Source organism: Microtus ochrogaster, unplaced genomic scaffold (genome assembly GCF_000317375.1).
Source record: "Microtus ochrogaster isolate Prairie Vole_2 unplaced genomic scaffold, MicOch1.0 UNK29, whole genome shotgun sequence".
NCBI lineage: Eukaryota > Metazoa > Chordata > Mammalia > Rodentia > Cricetidae > Microtus > Microtus ochrogaster.
The window spans coordinates 3,358,112-3,375,973 of record NW_004949127.1 but is presented as its reverse complement, the minus strand read 5'-3'; the positions used below and the strand labels follow the sequence as shown (position 1 = coordinate 3,375,973).

General features: G+C 47.5%; 1 protein-coding gene across 3 annotated transcripts in view; it reads left to right on the top strand.

Moving 5' to 3' along the window:
• Matn2 (matrilin 2) overlaps positions 1-17,862 on the top strand; it is a 115,701-nt gene that overhangs the window by 24,134 nt on the left and 73,705 nt on the right. For all 3 annotated transcript variants that reach the window (XM_026789780.1, XM_026789779.1, XM_005368141.3), the window contains exon 3: positions 16,313-16,882. In XM_026789780.1, the coding sequence (XP_026645581.1) occupies positions 16,313-16,882 (570 nt within the window). The remainder of the gene's footprint in view (positions 1-16,312; positions 16,883-17,862) is intronic.

Here is a 17,862-nt window from a genome sequence, read left to right as displayed (position 1 = left end):
TCCTCCTCCTCTCATGATGACTCTCCCTTCGTGCTGCTCCCCCTCCTCCCCATCATAGCCCCTCCTGCTCTCATGATGACTCCGGCTCATTATTTTCTCCCTTGTCCCCCTCACCCTTCCTTCCCACCTCTTCCTCCTGTCTCCCCTCTTTATTGTCTTATCTTAAACACACTCATGCACACACCACATACATAATCATAAATTTAAATCTAGACTTTTGTGCATATGAGGGAAAATGTGGTATTGGTCTGTTATTTCAATTTTTAAAACTCCATTTCTATCTATTTTCCTTTGGATGTCATAATTCCATTCTTTTCAAAAAGTTTTACTCCTTTTTTGAGAACTTTATGCAATGTATTTTGATGATATTCACCCATCCCTCTTTTTAATTCCCTTTAAATCACCCCCACTTCTCACCCTTCCTCTGTGTTCTCCCTTCTTTTTTTAATATTTATTTATTTATTTATTTATTTATTATGTATTTAATATTCTGTCTGCGTGTGTGTCTACAGGCCAGAAGAGGGCACCAGACTTCATTACAGATGGTTGTGAACCACCATGTGGTTGCTGGGAATTGAACTCAGAACCTTTGGAAGAGCAGGCAATGCTCTTAACCGCTGAGCCATCTCTCCAGCCCCTGTGTTCTCCCTTCTTAAGCAAATCCTCTGAGTTCAATTTATGATGCCCGTATACCACAATTTCTTTCATAAAACAATATTTCATATTCTTCCAAAGTGTTTATATAAAGGTTATCATCTTTGCTTTTTAAAATCATATCTAAATATTTAATGAGTATTATGGAAAAAAGCAAAAAAAATAGCTTGTTTTAGACGTTACACAAACAATTGGCCTATAAATATTACTGTGTTCTTGAAACAATAGCATAGAGACTGGAGTGGTGTGTCAGGTTGTTGGAGCTTCCAGAGGAGTCCCACAGACTGGGGTTTTAAGCAACACAAATGCACTGTTCCCTAATTCGGAAGGCTGGAGGGCTCAGTTAAGGTGTTGGTAGTCTGGTTTCTTCTGAGCTTTCTGACCTGGGCTTGTGGATAGTTACCTCCACTCCTGTGTCTTTACATGGTCTCTTTTCATGGACCTTTCTGGATCCAGATTTCTTCCTTTAAAAACATAAACAGTCGGGGCTGAGAGATGGCTCAGAGGTTAAGAGCACTGACTGTTCTTCCAGAGGTCCTGAGTTCAATTCCCAGCAACCACATGGTGGCTCACAACCATCTGTAATAAGATCTGGTGCCCTCTTCTGGCCTGCAGGGATACATGCAGGCAGATGTTGTATACACAATAAATAAATCTAAAAAAAAAAATGAACAGTCACATTCATGACCCCATTTTAAGTTAATAACTCTGTCTGACTATCATCTATCTATCTATCATCTATCTATCTATCTATCTATCTATCTATCATCTATCTAACATCTATTTTAAAGAAGTCTCACTTTGTAGCACAGGCTGGCTGGAACTCAGGGCATAGTCTGGACTGGCTTCATATTTGGGATACTCCTCTTGCCTCAACTTCCACAGTGCTAGGGGTGCAGGTGTGAACCATCACACCCAATTCTTCATAACGTTTTTTTTTTGGTTTGTTTTCTGAGATAAGATTTCATACAGCCCAGGCTGACCTCAAACACTATGTTGCTGAGAATGACCCTGAATTTTAATCCTTCCACTTCCATTCCAGTTCTGGGATTATAATTGTGAGTGACCACCCCTAGCTTTTAATAACCTCTTAGATCTTATTTTTGAATATGGTTTCCTTCTGAAGTAGTGGGGGTTAGGATTTCAACACTGAATTTCTTAAAAGTTTCAGTTATCTCCTGGGAAGTCACTGTACTCCCCACTCTCCTGGATTGTGGAAGAAATATATGTCGCCCTTTGACTTCCCTAACTTCAGCAGAGTGGTACTTATCAATGTCCAGTTGCAGCTTTGAGTCTTTAAAGCTGGCCCAACCTCCCCTCCAGTTGCCTAGGCAACATCTGGGGCTACAGAAGGGAAGCCAGTCTGAAGCTGGTATAATTTAACCAAGGGGTGAAACCAATTTGAGTAAGTTTTTTCAAAATCCAGAAATGAGGAACTCAGGTTGAGAAAAGTCTTTTTTCATATATCCAAGGAGGTAGGGCATGATGAAAGGCAGACAGTGTGTGTATTTTGGTTGCTCAGAGTTTCCTGGGGCCGGGGAGGAAGGAGAGAGGAGGGAGAAGGTCTCATAAGTCCTACAGCGAGCAAATAAGTCCAAACTTCAAAGGAGGATCTGGGTGATCAAATGTACCAAGAGTTTAAGTTTGGGAAGGGCTGAGGGAAGCAATACAAATGTTGGCTTTGGATAGTTTGGGCTCAGAGCCAGTAGGGGCCTATGGAAAGACACGATTTGTGTGGGCACTAGGCCATGAGAGGCCATGGGAATCCCTAGTGCATTCTGTTGGTCCAGAAATGTTAGCTATCATAGGCTAGAACCATGTGTAAAGGGCCAGAGAACAGTCTTCACTTGATTTCTTTTATTAAAAACTATAGCACACTAGAGCTGAGAACGAACCAAGACAGACCATTTCATCCAACACACTCATTTCACAGGAAAGGCTAAAAGGTAGAGACAGAAAATGATGCAGTAAAAAAGGAAAGTATTATATGGCTAGTGTCCCCTCGCTGGACTTAGGATGCAAGTCTCTGGATTTTCAGCGTGGCAGCCTCTCCCATACACCACTGCCACAGAACTAGGTGAGAATACTAAAGGTAAGTTAGTATTCTAATGGCTACAAATAGCAAAAATTATCATGATTCTGACTCTGTGTCCAGTGCCGTTCTAAGTCCTTAACACACAGTCTCTCGTTCAGTCCACATGACAACTTATTGTCTGCATTTTGCAGAAAAGAAAACTGAAGATTATACCGACCCAACAACTTCCCCCTGGTGGAGAAGTGTGGTTTGGGGCCAGGGCCAGGCTAGGAGTCTGGAGGCTGTTGCACTCCAACACAGCAGGACCTGCCCTCTCTGTCGGAAGAATGGAAACATTCAAAGTCCCCCTTTGACTTTGAAATGTACAAGTCCCACGTGCTTGATGATTCTGAGCCTTGAAGAGACACCTTGCCAGCTCATTAGCCTGCTATCTTATTTATTAGTCACTCCTGTTAATGATCAGCTACAAGAAAGGCTTTTTGTAAAACAACCTAGAAACCAAAGACACCAGATCTGTGTGGTGTGGATTCCCAGCGTGTTATTCCTGGCTTCCATGGCAACCCTCACATTGGGCAGCGATCTCGATAGAGTCAGCGACAGCAGCTGGAGAAGAGCATTTGCTAAAGCCTTGCGAGCAGCGAGGAAACAAATTGCTTGCCCAATAGTTTTCCTTTTGAGTAATTACTGTCCCAGTGTGTTTAGGCGGTTGAGACTGAAGCCAAGTGAAGTAGGAACGGAAGAAACAAAGCGTTATGCCTAAGTGGAGAGAGGACAATTTTCAGACAAGTTAGAGAATGAACACAGAGAGTTAGGGGTCACTGTAGGAAGCTGTAGAAGATGGGTGTGCGGAAGTGTAAGGTGACCAGAAGAAGGTTAGCTTGTTTCCACAAAGCCTGGGGAGTTGGAGTTCCAACAGTACTGAGCATGCTCAGTTGTATTATTCTGCCCCGAGAAATTGGAGCCCTCCTCTGGAGAACTGTGCGGATGGACAAGGCGTTAAGGACCAGAGGTAACTATTGAGAAAGCATGAGAGCCAGTTCAGGGAAGCAGAGTGTAATACGTACCAAGTAGAAAGAGATTCAGTATAGGACGTGAACTGCCTGCATGGCTGTTAGAGCAAGGGGGCGTGGAGTTCACCGCAAACACACATCTATGGCCTCTGGATACTACCGCACCATCATTGACCAGGATGCTGGTGAGCTGACCCTGGGACTCCATGTCTGCCGCTGTAGCTCGCTGTCTTCTACAGCTTTGAAGGCTAGCAGAGACAACCTCTGTCTCACATCCTCCGTGACAGTGTCTACAAGTGGTTTGGCTCGTTCTTATCCAAAACTCTACCTGCAATGGAGTCTGGCTCTAAGCCTGTGCTCCTACTGCCCTAAAATGTCTACTTAACCCTGGCCTCACCCACTCTATCAGACCATAAAATTATAATGCAATATCACGCTGTTCAGGGGACCCCGCCCCCAGCCCCCAACTCAGTGTGGTGCAGAGGTTCTAGCTGTTCATGCCTTTTGTAAACCTTCCAAATGCTCCTTCTCTGTGAGGCATCTTGGTGAGGCTGTTATATGGTGTCTTCAGAACCTGGAGCAAACAAGGAGTTCCTGTGTTTGTATAATTCAACCAAATGGAAACGAGAAAGTGTCTCTCTTGCTGCTTCCGAGATGCAGACTTCAGAAATGCATTCCCTGCCATTTAACTCATCTCTACTCCAGGGAAGAGATACCGGGACCCCATGCCATGAGGATGATATCCGGGGCCTCGCCCTCCTGGCTTCCATCTGCTGAGCTCTGAGAAAGCAGATGAAGCAACCGCTCAAGTCCGTCAGTCTGAATGCCCCCGTGGGTCAACGCCAGCTTGCTTTGGACGGCTGCCTATGCTGTTTCATGCTTTATGGGGAGCAGAGGCCACATGGCTGTTCCCCAGGAAGTGCCTCGCATGCAGTCTCAGATCATGTGTGTGCATGTGTGCGCTGTACTTGAAGATGGTGCTACTTCTCGATTGGAGAAAGCAAGAAAAATGGCCAGAGTGTTTGGTAATAATACTGTTTTTTTTTAAAGGCCCGTTGACTACGTTGGGACTTGTTGGTAGTCTTTATCAGTTACAGGAGAGTTTTGCAGCAAGCTGAAAGGCGCGTTGGGCATTTCTTAGTGAGGTTTGAGCAAACTGCTTTACCTTGCAAGGAAATTTCAAGTCACTGGAAACTGTTTTCTCCAGGGCTAAACGGGGGCAGCCTTTTCTTTGGCTCTTCTGTCCAGAAACTCATCCAGGGTTCTGGAAACTACAGTTGAGCTTCATACGATGCAGCCCTTCAGCTCCTGTAACAGCTACCAGAGGAGACTGGTGTGATGTGGCATCCCCCCCCTTTCCTTTTTCTGGCTCCTTGGTGCATATTCCCTGAGGGCCTTAGAGAGCTGTGTTCCTGAAGGAATTTATGACAGTTGATGGGAACAACTGACATTGGAGCTAGGGTCAGCTGGGGTCCCTCAGGGGGCCCCTGCCCTGACTCTACCTTATTGAGCAGATTGCTATGTAAAGACGCCCGCTCGTTAGAATCTTTGTAAAATAACGGAGAAAGAAACACGTGTGCTTTGCCAGGACACTCCTGTGTGTGCCTCAAGGTTGGGAAGAATTCATCCAACGGTGTCCGTCTCAGTACATTTGTCCTTCTGTACACGCCTTTCTGGGTTAACGCGCGCGCACACAATCCCGAAGCCGGTTTTACTTGTAGGTGTTAGGAAGAATGTGCAGGTTGGCATTTAGACAGTGTCCTGGGAATTCCTGAGGGATGCCACGGTCCATAGTAAGTTCAATGGTGTCTCTGGCATGTCTGATGGAACACAAAGTCTAGCTACTGTATTTTCCCTCCTTTCTGCCATCCTCTTCTTTTTTATCTTAGCCCGCTTAGGTGTGGAGAGACGGCCATGATCACCGTCTCTGTCTTGACATACACTGTGACTTATTCTCCGTGGTGGGTCCTGAGAGTGTGTGTGCTGTGTGTTTGTCACGGGTCCATGAAATACTCCCTGAGTCTTTCAGTTGGACGTCTGATGTCTAGGTACTGTTGTTTGTGATTAGGGTGAGGCTCTCTTGTGAAATACACACTATATATCACTTGAGTGATAGCTCACCTCACCCCGCCTTGCGCTGCAGGTGCCTGTCCACTTTACTTGCATTGGTAAGCCCCGTAGTCTCCTGGGGCTAGGGGCTCTCTCTTAGAATGGTGATCTCCCCACAGCACCTGGCACTCTCTTTTGCCCTGATGGCTTCTGTTCGTCACTCCCTGTGTACACCTCTGAGCTAGGCTCTCATGAAATGAAGAACAACACAGTCCAGCTGTGATGTCAAGGTGCTGTCTGACTTGTTGGGCTTCTGGGCCAGCAAACGTCATGTTTGTGGGAGGACACTGGACAGTAAGTGCCACCACTCACTCGCCATCGCGACCCAGCAATGGAAGCACCTGTCTTTGCACAGCAGGTGTGAAGTTGGGATACTCGAAAGGCAAATGTCTTGAGTTGTACCTTATCTTCTGGTTCTCCTTCGGGTCTAAGGTGTGAGCACATTAGTGTGTTATCTGGTGACTAAGAGGTGAGGTGCCTTGTCTGTGGGACACTTGTTCTGACGAAAGGAAACTACACGGTAGTTACCCACTGTGGAACAGTGCCCAGAAATGTGAGTGGTGGAGTCAGGCTGATGGGTTTTTAATTCCTTTTCACCGTCTCCCATCAGCCCCATGGACTTGCTATGGAACCTCTCCTTCCTTAGTTACAATGGGCCTATGTTGAAATAGGAGCAGCGGGGCTGCGTCCCCAGCATCCCAGCCGCTTGGCTAGCTTATGCCCCAAAATAATTACACAGACATTGCATTCATTTAATCACTGTTTGGCCATTTCTATCTAGCCTCTTCTAGGCTAACTCTCGCACCTGGACTAGCCCATTTCTAATCATCTGTGTGTAGCACCCCAAGGTGCGCTTACCGGGAAGATTCTAGCCTACGTCCATCCTGGGTCGGAGCTTCATCACGTGTGCTTCAGAGAGCAGAGCTCTTGCCTCTGCCCCCAAGAGTGGAGCATCTTGTCTCTCTGAGGCGTCTGCCCCCTCGAGGAGAGCTGTCGAGTCTCTGAGCTCACTTCCTCTTCCGCCCAGCGTTCTGCTCCATTCACTCCTCCCACCTACGTTCTAACCTATCAGGGCAAGCAGCTTATTTAATCAACCAATGACCTTCCTCCATCAGGCCTACCTTCTTTATTGTCTGGTTCTAACTGAAAACTAAGGCATAGCGGTCACACACATGATGCAGCCATGGAACAGTATCTGCATGAAGACATGTAGGAACCATCCAGGGTATGGGGTCACTGTGTTTCTAAGGCCACTCCTGGTGGGGAGTGGTTGCTGGGGCTCAGGCATAGAGTACTCTGCTGCCATCCCTTCTTCTAGGCTCTTGGCAGACAGCCTCTCACACCCACGTGTCCCTAGAGACAGAGTTCTCAGGCTTGTGCCCAAGAACCACCTGGAACAAGTGCAGATTCCTCATCCGGAAAGAATCTGACTCATCACGCTTTGGACTCAGCGTTTTAAACATGCTTGCCGAGTGTTTCGAACATCATCCAACCACTGTGGCTTCCTGCTATAGCTGTCCCTCATTGTAGCTCCAGATCAGCGTCTCCATCCATCCACGCTCATGGAGGGCTACCCAAACTTCTCTTTTTGCTTCCTTTCCACTCCTTTTGCTTCCATGTACACAGAGATTCAGAGAAGAGCCTCGGGGGACCCGGAACTCTGCTGAGTCCCAGGATTCATAGAAGATGATGCATGTGACTACATAGCTTCATGCATGAAACATGGGGGAAAGGGTTCAACATAAGAGACCCCAGGACTGAGGGCATCTGTAGCAGAGGGATTAGTATACAGAGAAACACAGACAGACAGACAGACGCCGTAGGGTAGAAGACGGAGGATAGGGCATAGTGGGATAGTTGGAGACACTAACGTTCCTATGTTTAGCATCCTGCAAACATCATTGATCTTGGAGGAGCTGCTTACTTTTTGTTTGCTTAGGTAATATTATATTCTTCTGGAGTCTTTGATAAACTTGAAGAATGGTTAGTTATAGTTTTCCATTGTTATGATAAAAGATAAGGTAGATATAAATATTGTAACTGTAATTCTTGCTTAATAACTTTTGTTATATGTAATTTTGCTATGTTAAAGTTAAAGCCTTCCTTTTTTTGTTTAAACAGAAAAAGGGGAAGTGATGGAGGAAGGTCATTGGTTAATTAAATAAAGAAGCTGCTTGCCCTGATAGGTTAAAACATAAGTGGGAGGAGTAAACAGAACAGAATGCTGGGAGGAAGAGGAAGTGAGGTCAGACTCGACAGCTCTCCTCTCGGGGGGCAGACGCCTCAGAGAGACTCAATGCTCCACTCTTGCGGGCAGAGGCGAGAGCTCTGCTCTCTGAGGCACACGCGATGAAGCTCCGACCCAGGATGGACATAGGCTAGAATCTTCCCGGTAAGCGCACCTTGGGGTGCAACACAGATGATTAGAAATGGGCTAAATTAATATGTGAGAATTAGCCTAGAAGAGGCTAGATAGAAATGGGCCAAGCAGTGCTTAAAAGAATACAGTGTCCGTGTAATTATTTTGGGGCATAAGCTAGCCAGGTGGCCCAGGGTGCTGGGGATGCAGCCCCGCCGCTCATATTACTACAGCTGACATTTGATGCTAAGGCCCAGGAGCTTGAGCTGTGGATAAAGGCTGTGATGTAGTCAGTGGCTTAGATTTTCCTGCCATTCTGGTCCTGATTTTAACTTGTGACCAGTTGTCAATCCAAAGAATTTTGAACCTTATGTAAAGTATGTAGCACTGACTTCAGTTAAGTTTCATCATGTTAGTTCTGACTCATTATTCTAGAAATACCTCATGATCTTGACTCTGTTACTTCATGTATTCATGATTCTTCCCCAGTCTGTGCCCAGAGAACCACAAGAGCTGTTTCTCCCCCTGAATTTGGAGAAGTATTTGGAAAGTATTACTGAGGAAGAAAGGGTTTGCCAATGAGTCCAAGCGATGTCCTGAGCCCATCAGTCGGGAGTGTTGTCCTAGGCACCAGATTCAGGGGTTCGGGCTATCCCCAAAGGTACATCTGGAAGATGTGAATGGAAGTGATGGGTTCAGAGAAAGCCATGACTCACGGGCGTTGTACAGTGTCTAATCTGAGGTAATGTAGCAGCTGGCTCCTGGCTAACAAGGGAGCTGGGGAAACAAGAGTCGATTATAAGTCTTCCAGGCCTGGCCAGGGTCCATGGCACTCTAATAAAGACCTAGATACGTGGGAACTACAGGTCAGGTGACACTGGGGACAAGAGTCAAAGATGAGTCAAATGATTTCCGGAATATCCTTTTAACCCTCTGTAAGGCCTGCACATCAATCACACCGAAGGGGAACACGGAGACAGAACCACACGTGACCTGTGGCCTGGGTGAGGAGCGCGGCAGCATTGCTTGCATGGTGGTCTTCACTCTAGCTCCTCCCCCCACGTCTCACCTCCTCTGTGTTCCATAGAAAATCTCTTCTGTTTCTCTATAATGTTCTAGTCACATTTTAAATTGCGGCTGGTATTGTTTCACTGGCCTTAAGTAATTCAGAGCCCCTCTGATAACTCTAGAACTAGAGCGGTTGTAGCCGTTACTTCTCCATCCTGGTCTCCAGTGTTACACTCAGCTCATGGTCACCGTCTCCAGCGTTACTCTTGCCATGACGCGAGGAGCTCAATGGCGTGGCTATCCTGAGCTCAGGTGTTAGCATCTCTTATCTCCTCCCCTGCTTGTAGTAACCGCTCTCTAGGTCTCAGCCCACACCTACACTTCAGCCCAACGACTGTGAGGCCTGATCTGGACTCTCCATCCGTTGATCTCGCCGCCCCTGCTGCTCCTTCACCCTTCACTTCCCCTACTGCCTGCTTTCCCAGGTCTGATGCCAGAGGAAACCACTGACTCACCTTGTCAACCTTCGTCCCCGTCCTGATCCACACAGTAACTCTGTTAAATCGCGTGGCTGAAAGTGGCTGTAATGAGACGCGCAAACGTGTTCCCTGGTCTCACACGTCATGACCTCTATCTTCAAGCAGCCTTCAGGCTGTTCGAAGTCCCGGTCCAGTTTCTAACTTGATCCGGGCCCCAGAAACCATTACAGTTTTTTCTCTTCTATCGTTAAAATGTTCAGTTCTCTTAGTGTCCACAAACCATCTGCCTGTGGGACTTTTCTGGGAGCTGATAGGAAGACTCAAGCCTCTGAGATCCATTCTCTTGTCCCCGGCTACGTAGCCTCCTCTCCCCGCAGTCACTGTGAGACCAGTGATCTGTCATTCCACGTCCCTTTCCCATCCCTCAGTCTCTTCTGAGGTCTCACACCCGCTGAACGCTCAGTAAGTCTTGTCAGGTGAATGTAGATGTGAATTACCAGCCGCCTAAAGCCCGGGGCTTCTCGTATTCTGGTAGGCAAGCGTTTGTTTTCATCCTTTTATTAATTAAATAGCACACATGTGCATGCATGTGTATGCGCACACGTACACACACACGCACACACACACGCACACACACACACACACACACACACCACACACTGGACAGATGGCAGGCAAGTGTGGGCCTTGGAGCTCAGGCTGTCATTCCAGGAAGGGAAAGGACTGACCCCAGAGAGCAGGCGCAGTCCTGGTGGACCCTGAGGATTCTGGGAATGGAAAGCGGATAGGATGGGCTGGGTACAGCTTGGTGGTTAGAGTTTGAGTCTGCCGCTCACACCAGCATAGCCAGACAGAGTCCAGATCCAGCTTCTCTGCTTCCTCGGCAGGAAGGAGATTATGAACAGATTTTGGACTCTCTGGAGACGTGTCTTCATCCGTAAAGTGGAAACAGAAATGACCCAGTTCCTAAGGTGACCAGGGAATAAATAGGGCAGCCCATGGAAAACATTTCAAACAAGGCCGGACAGCTCAGCATGATCCACAACTTACTGTGATGTTCTCTTTCGATCTCACAAGACTGAGGATTGGGCCTGGGAGATGCTCAGTGGGTAAGGTGCTTATCGTGCAAGCCCGAGGACCTGCTGGGGTGATAGGGACAGGTAGGTCGCAGGGGCTCACTGCCAGGAGGTCTGGCTTCCCTGGTGAGAGAGAAACAAAGCACAGCATAGACAAACATGAAGGTAGATGGTGCTGAAGAATGAGCCGAGATTGTCCTCTGGCTCACACACACACAAGCATGTGCACGCATACACATGCACACAATGCATATACGTGCACACACACACAAATGCAGGCGCGCGCACAATACATACACACGCACACACGCATGCACACATGCACAAATGCACGCGTGCCCACGCACACATATGCACAACGTGTGCACAAACACATGCACACACATGTGCACACACACAGACACTCACAAATGCATGAACATATTCATAAGAGGCAGAGGGTCTAAGAACTCACAGAGATGTAGGGCTATTTGGGCAGAAAGTGACAGAGCGTGGACTTGACCTGAGATCACAGGACTAACTGTTCTTTCCCTGAGAACCTCAGCATCCCCTCCAGATGACATTACTGTACTCTTCTAGAGATTCGCCTCCAGCCCCATTCCAGGCAGACGGCAGCAAATATTTAGGATGCTGTGATTGACCTTACCAGAGTCAGTCTATGACAAAGCTGCAGCCCAAGGAGAGGAAATAATTGTGAGGTTGCACACTGTCATCCTGCAGGGTAGAAATGTTCTTAAAATTCTCCTCCTGGCTCCCATTCCCCTCTGGAAGGACAAGAGACTATTTTCTCAATGCCAGGACGTTGAGTCAAGATGACAAGATTGGAAGTGCTGTTGACAGAGTCCAGACCATTGCTTTACGGCGAGAGGGATGACATTTTATTATGTACTCACAAAACCCCATCCAAGTGCGGCTGAGTGTCCTGTCATGAGGGGCCAAGAGGAAGATCACCGTGTGTCTTTCCCGGGGCAGAGGAGAAGGGGTATCCTTCCTCAGCACCAGCAGTTAACACGAGAGGATCACCCAAAAGAGAGTCCATTTCTCTGGAAACTTCTCTCAGCTGGCTGTTGTGGAGAAGCTACAGATTTCCCACAGGAAGTATCTCGGTGTTCTCAAGCATTTACAAAGCTCTTATTGCAAATTTGCTCAAATTGCATGTTTGCTGCACTGGGGATGTCTTAAGGGGACCTTAAAGGAAAGACACCATTGTTATTCCAGCCAGACTGTAGTGTGAGCATGACAGCCCTCAGAGGGAAGACCATTTCCGTAAACCTCAGTTTCCCCTTCTGTAAAGCCAAGACCCCTGGGGTCTTTTGGCTTGTAGTCTGAAAGTCTGAGAACGGAGGAGGCTTCAACCATGGTGACACTGTGATTAACAGCAAAGATGTAGGAACTAAAATTAAGTCACACAAACAGGATACACACCTCTTCTAGAACTTTCTGACTTTGTGTTGTTATTATTTCCTTGCCCTGACTGCCCTGAATTAATTCCTTCCTCTGAAGGCTCCTTTTAACCACCCGAGATTCCACTTGATTCTACAGGTGTTGATGGATTGCTCACTGTATTTCCCACCACAGGGCTTCAGAGCCCCACTTTGAGGGACTCACAAGGAAGCGGTGAAATCAGAACTTCCCAGGGTTGATCCATTGCTTGGATTAGCCTTTCCCAGACCAGGATCTCTGGACCAGTGACATCAATATCACCATTCAACTTGTTAGGAAGGCGAGTTTTCAGATGCCTCCCCAAACTCACTGAGTCAGCAGCTCTCAGGATGCGACTCGCTGGCCTCAGCTTTTAAGATATCCTGCAGGGAATTGGGGTGCATGGTCAAGCTTGAGAACCACTGAACTAGCCTTCTAGGGGCACACTGAATCCACAAGGGTAGATCGCATCGCTAGAACATGAATTCAGCTCAGAGCTACGGTGAACTCTCTTGGAATCTCTAGCCACAGTTTGGACCATTGTGGGATTTTTGTTAAATGTCCCAAGCACTGTGGAAACTACCCATTTTCTTTGATGGGAACCACTCCAGTTTAGTATACAATTCCACAAGGACCTTTCAGGATTTCCTTCAAATAGTGATGCTCGGTGGGTTGTTGATGCTATGAGTAAGACTCACAGAAAAATCTCAGTTTGAGCAAAAACCCTTGCTACCAATGTCTCTGGGAGAAGAGAGCTTTGGGATTTAGTCCTCTATGGATTCTCCTCCCTTTGACTCTCTGTGGTGAGGTCTAAGCCCGACTCGCCGATCTCCTCAGCAGGTGGAGACCCTGGGACCGTTATCCCAGAAATGAGTCCAGACTTACTTAGAACGGGTAAACAAGTATGGCTTCTGGAGGGGGACTGCCCTGAGCCATCCTGACAGCGTCTAGCTCCAGCCTAGGGCCACAAGCTAGATCATGGGGCCCCTCAAGAAGATGAGGAGCATAGGTGCTTCCTAGGCAGACAGCCTTTGGGGCTCAGGTCATACCTGGTGTTTAGTTCCCTCCCCTCCCTTGGGTGTGTGTTCAGGTACCTATATCTAGTACCAGCTGAGCAACTATAAGCACTAGCCCTGCTCCTGCCCAGCCTTGAGCTCAGTGCAAGGCTAAGGATGGAGGGGGAGCAGTGGATTCTGCAATGTTTGCATTACAGCGCTCACCTGCTGGCTCCTTGTTCACAGTTGCTCTGAGAGGTGGGTATTTGTGTCCCTCCTGTGTCTTCTCTTTTTTTGAGTTATAAAAGGCTCGCAGATTTTTTAGCACCTCTGTTTGCTCATCTTTGCAATGGGTACAGTTCTAGCAACTCTTCTCCGTGGCTTGTTCTGAGAATGCAATTCGGTTACTGTGGAAATCACTCTGAAAAACAGCTTAGAACATCTTACAAATGTCAAGTTTCTGTTGCTCTTGTTTCTGGGTTCGAAAGGCAGTTTGTGGAGCCTCTGTTTAGGGAAGCTCACCTTATCTGCGCCGGGCTCCCAGTCTCGGGGTTCAGATGTTATATGGGAATGTGTTGTATGTGGCTTCCTGCCAGACTACTGGTGTTGGGGCCACCCCCCTCTTCGAAGACTGTTGGACTCAAATGGCTGCAACGAGGAGATGTGTATGCCAGTTCTGCGTGACAAGTCACCACCTGGTGAGCTAGCCTGGGCAGGACGAATTCACAGGCCTTCCCACTTCCCGTTTTTATGACTGGCTTCGCTGTCTCATTTTTTGGCTTTCTCTCTCATTCTTGCAGCTGTGGTGGTTGGGATTTAGGGCAAGCACTTGGGATCTTTTCTCTAATCCCTTTCAAATCCTGCTTGAGCTGCGAAGTCCGGGAAGGACATAGAGAAGTGGGGAGGGGAGGATTATCCGGCCTAAAGGCAGTGTATCAATCAGTATATTTCCTTCTGAGCTAAGGAAACAGCTGTAGCTGTGACTTTATAAAGTGGCTGAGGGGATGGCTCCATTGGTGGAAGACATGCTGCGAATGCATGAAAACCTGTTTGGGTTCTCAGCACCCACATACGAAGCTGGGCATGGCTACACATGTCTGCAACCCCAGTGGATCCCTGGAGTTGGCTGGCCAATGGATAAGCAGTCTGTTCTGTTGGTTCAGTGAGACACCTGCTTCAAAGTAAGGTGGAAAGCAATAGAGAAGGGCCTGCCTCTGGCCTCCATGTTCACACACACACACACACACACACACACACACACACACACTCAAACCCAAACCCATGCACACACGTAAAATAAAAATACAGTGGGTTATTTTGACTCAAAGTACAGTGAGTCAAAAAAATGACATTTTTGCTGTTAAACGCAAGGAGACATTGAGATAAGGAAGTGTATATGTAGATTGTGCCTCTGGATCTCTTAAAAAGTCGCCAGAGCCCAGTCACCGAGGCTCTGTGCAAGGACACACTCAATCCTAGTTCCTAGCACAGGTCTACCCTCTGGACACCATAGCTACACCAAGCTTCTCTTCTCCTCATGCTTCACAACGGGGGTTAAGTCTGGACATGTAAACCTTTGGGGAAAAACAGTATCCAAACAGTAACGGGTTGTCACTTAGTCTCTCAGAAATTCCAACAGTGGTGTGGGTCATGCACCTGGAACCTCTGGCAGACTTTCCATGCTGAGGATTTAACTCGGGGGCTCATGCATGCTAGGCGCATGCTCTCCCACCACGCTGCATCCCCTAACCCTGATTCCGTTGACTGCAGTTATGCAACTTCTCTACAAGAGACGTTATACCATATGATGCTAAGATGTCATGCTATCTGTGACCCCCCCCACCAGATTTCTGAGACTCAGTTGAAAGGTCTTTTAGAGCTGGCTTCAGAACATTCTCACATAATCCAAACCATTCGTTCCTAGTATCCCCTGTGTTCTAAAGATGCTTATTCTGTTATCCACCATTCCTCCTGGCTAAAGCTTTGCTCATGAGCCCCTGTCCATGTGTTCTTTCAAGCCAGACATTCTGTATTCACAAGGGGGGGCAGCTCATGCCTCATCTGTCCAAAGCCCTTGTACGTCAGTTCTCTCTCTCTTTCTCTCTCTCTCTCTCTCTCTCTCTCTCTCTCTCTCTCTCTCTCTCTCTCTTTCTCTTTGGGGGAAAAAAAGATGTGTTTATTTTTTATTTTATGTGTGTTTAGACTGCATGTATGCTTGTGCATCATGTGCATACATTGGCCCTTGGAGGCCTGAAGAGTGTCTCAGATCCCCTTGGAATTAGAATTACAAACAGTTCTCAGCCAATGTGTGGGTGCTGGGAATTAAACCCAGGTCTTGTACAAGAACAGCCAGAATTCTTCATTGCTGAGCCATCTCTCCAGACCTACTGCTGATCTTTCTCTTTAGTCTGTTGTTAGAAGCTCAGTTTAACATGTCTTACTGCCTTCTTAGCTCCATCTTCCAGAACAGACGGCCAGCCATTTGATACTGGACCCTCTCAAGCATTTCCCAGTCTTTGCAGTGCTGTCAAACTTATGAACTGTGCCACAGATAGTAAAATAATTTTGACTCTGATAAAGGGTTTGACTGAAATTGCATTGTTGACTTTATAGACTTACCTTGCAAAAAGAAATTCTGTTTGTAACTAAGGGTCGTGATCATATAGTATGTCCAGATTTGCCTGAGAACTTTCCTGGTAAGAATAAAGCTAAATTTTGGGGATTCCAAAAGTGACCCTGAGTCCCAGGACTTTCCATAAGAACCAATCTGCATCGGGTCTGTTTCTGGCAAGCTTGGCACAAATTTACACACACCTGGGGAGAGAGAAACTCAATTGAGGGATGTGTCTCCATCAGATTGGTCTGTGGGTGTGTCTGTGGGGACTTTTTTACTTTTTTTTTTTTTTAAATGCTGATGTAGTGGGAGGGCCCAGCCAACTTCAGGCAGTTCCCAAGTTGAATAAGAAAAGTAGCTAAGAAAGCCAGGGGATGCAAGCCAATGGGTAGCGTTTCTCCACGGTCTCTGCCTTGGCTTTCCTTGACGTTGACCTATAACCCGCAAGCCAAATATCCCCATGTTACTTTTGGGCCAGCGTTTTATTAGACACAGAAAAGGAAATCCGAACACTTCCCCTCTGATGCTTGCGACCTCTGCTCTTTCCCCAGAGAGCTCCTGTGAGAATAAGCGGGCGGATCTGGTGTTCATCATTGACAGCTCCCGAAGTGTCAACGCCCACGACTACTCAAAGGTCAAGGAGTTCATTCTGGATATCCTCCAGTTCCTGGATATCGGTCCTGATGTCACCCGAGTAGGCCTGCTCCAGTACGGCAGCACAGTCAAGAATGAGTTCTCCCTGAAGACCTTCAAGAGGAAGTCTGAGGTGGAGAGAGCTGTCAGGAGGATGAGGCATCTGTCCACAGGCACCATGACAGGACTGGCCATCCAGTATGCCCTCAACATTGCCTTCTCAGAAGCAGAGGGGGCCCGGCCCTTGCGGGAGAATGTGCCCCGGGTCATGATGATTGTGACCGACGGGAGGCCTCAGGACTCGGTGGCTGAGGTGGCTGCAAAGGCCCGGGACACAGGCATCCTGATCTTTGCCATTGGCGTGGGTCAGGTGGATCTGAACACACTGAAGGCCATCGGGAGTGAACCCCACAAGGACCACGTCTTCTTGGTGGCCAATTTCAGCCAGATCGAATCTTTGACCTCTGTGTTCCAGAACAAGTTGTGCAGTAAGTTCAGTGCCTCTGTGGCTTGTTTTTTCTTTAATGCCTCATTCTGTGCTCGTGGCCATGGGCAAAGAGAAATGCATCATTCTTTGATGGGTTACACTTTGGCCAAAGGGACAGATGTTAAGCATATAAATATACAAATACAAAAGTAGCCTCAATTGTTAACAGTGTAATGGAAGAAGAATTCAGGGCATGGTGGGACAGAAGACCCCAGGGCCTAATCTAGACCATGGTGTTTATAAAGGCTTACGTAGAGGAAAGGGTGTGTGTGTGTGTGTGTGTGTGTGTGTGTGTGTGTGTGTGTGCGCGCGCGTGCATGTGCTTGTCTGTGTAGGTGCATCCACAGGTATGGAAGTTGGAGGACTATTTACAGGAGTTGGTTCTCTCTACCTGATGGGTACCGGGATTTAAATTCAGGCGTGGTGGCAGGTCCCTTTACTTGACAGCCCCAAAGGACATTTAAACTCAAAAGGCAGAATGAGTAAGGCTAGCATGAAGGTTTCCCCACACACGTTGAGCTGACACATTGGCATTCCCGAAACTGAAACTTGTGAGCTGGAGTAGGGATAGGAACAGAAGGCAGAGATCAGAAGAGCATCCCCATGGGTTGTCTGGGAGACCGAGACATCTTTGCTGCATGTTGGTGTGAGCAGTGGGTGATCTGTTAACAGTGTGATAGTGTGAGCAGTGGATGATCTGTTAACAGAACGTGATGGTGTGAGCGGTGGATGATCTGGTTTTTTGTTTTGTTTTTTTTTTGGTTTTTCGAGACAGGGTTTCTCTGTGGCTTTGGAGCCTGTCCTGGAACTAGCTCTTGTAGACCAGACTGGTCTCGAACTCACAAAGATCCGCCTGCCTTTGCCTCCCGAGTGCTGGGATTAAAGGCGTGCGCCACCATCGCCCGGCTTGGTGGATGATCTGTTAACAGCGTGATGGTGTGAGCAGTGGATGATCTGTTAACAGAACGTGATGGTGTGAGC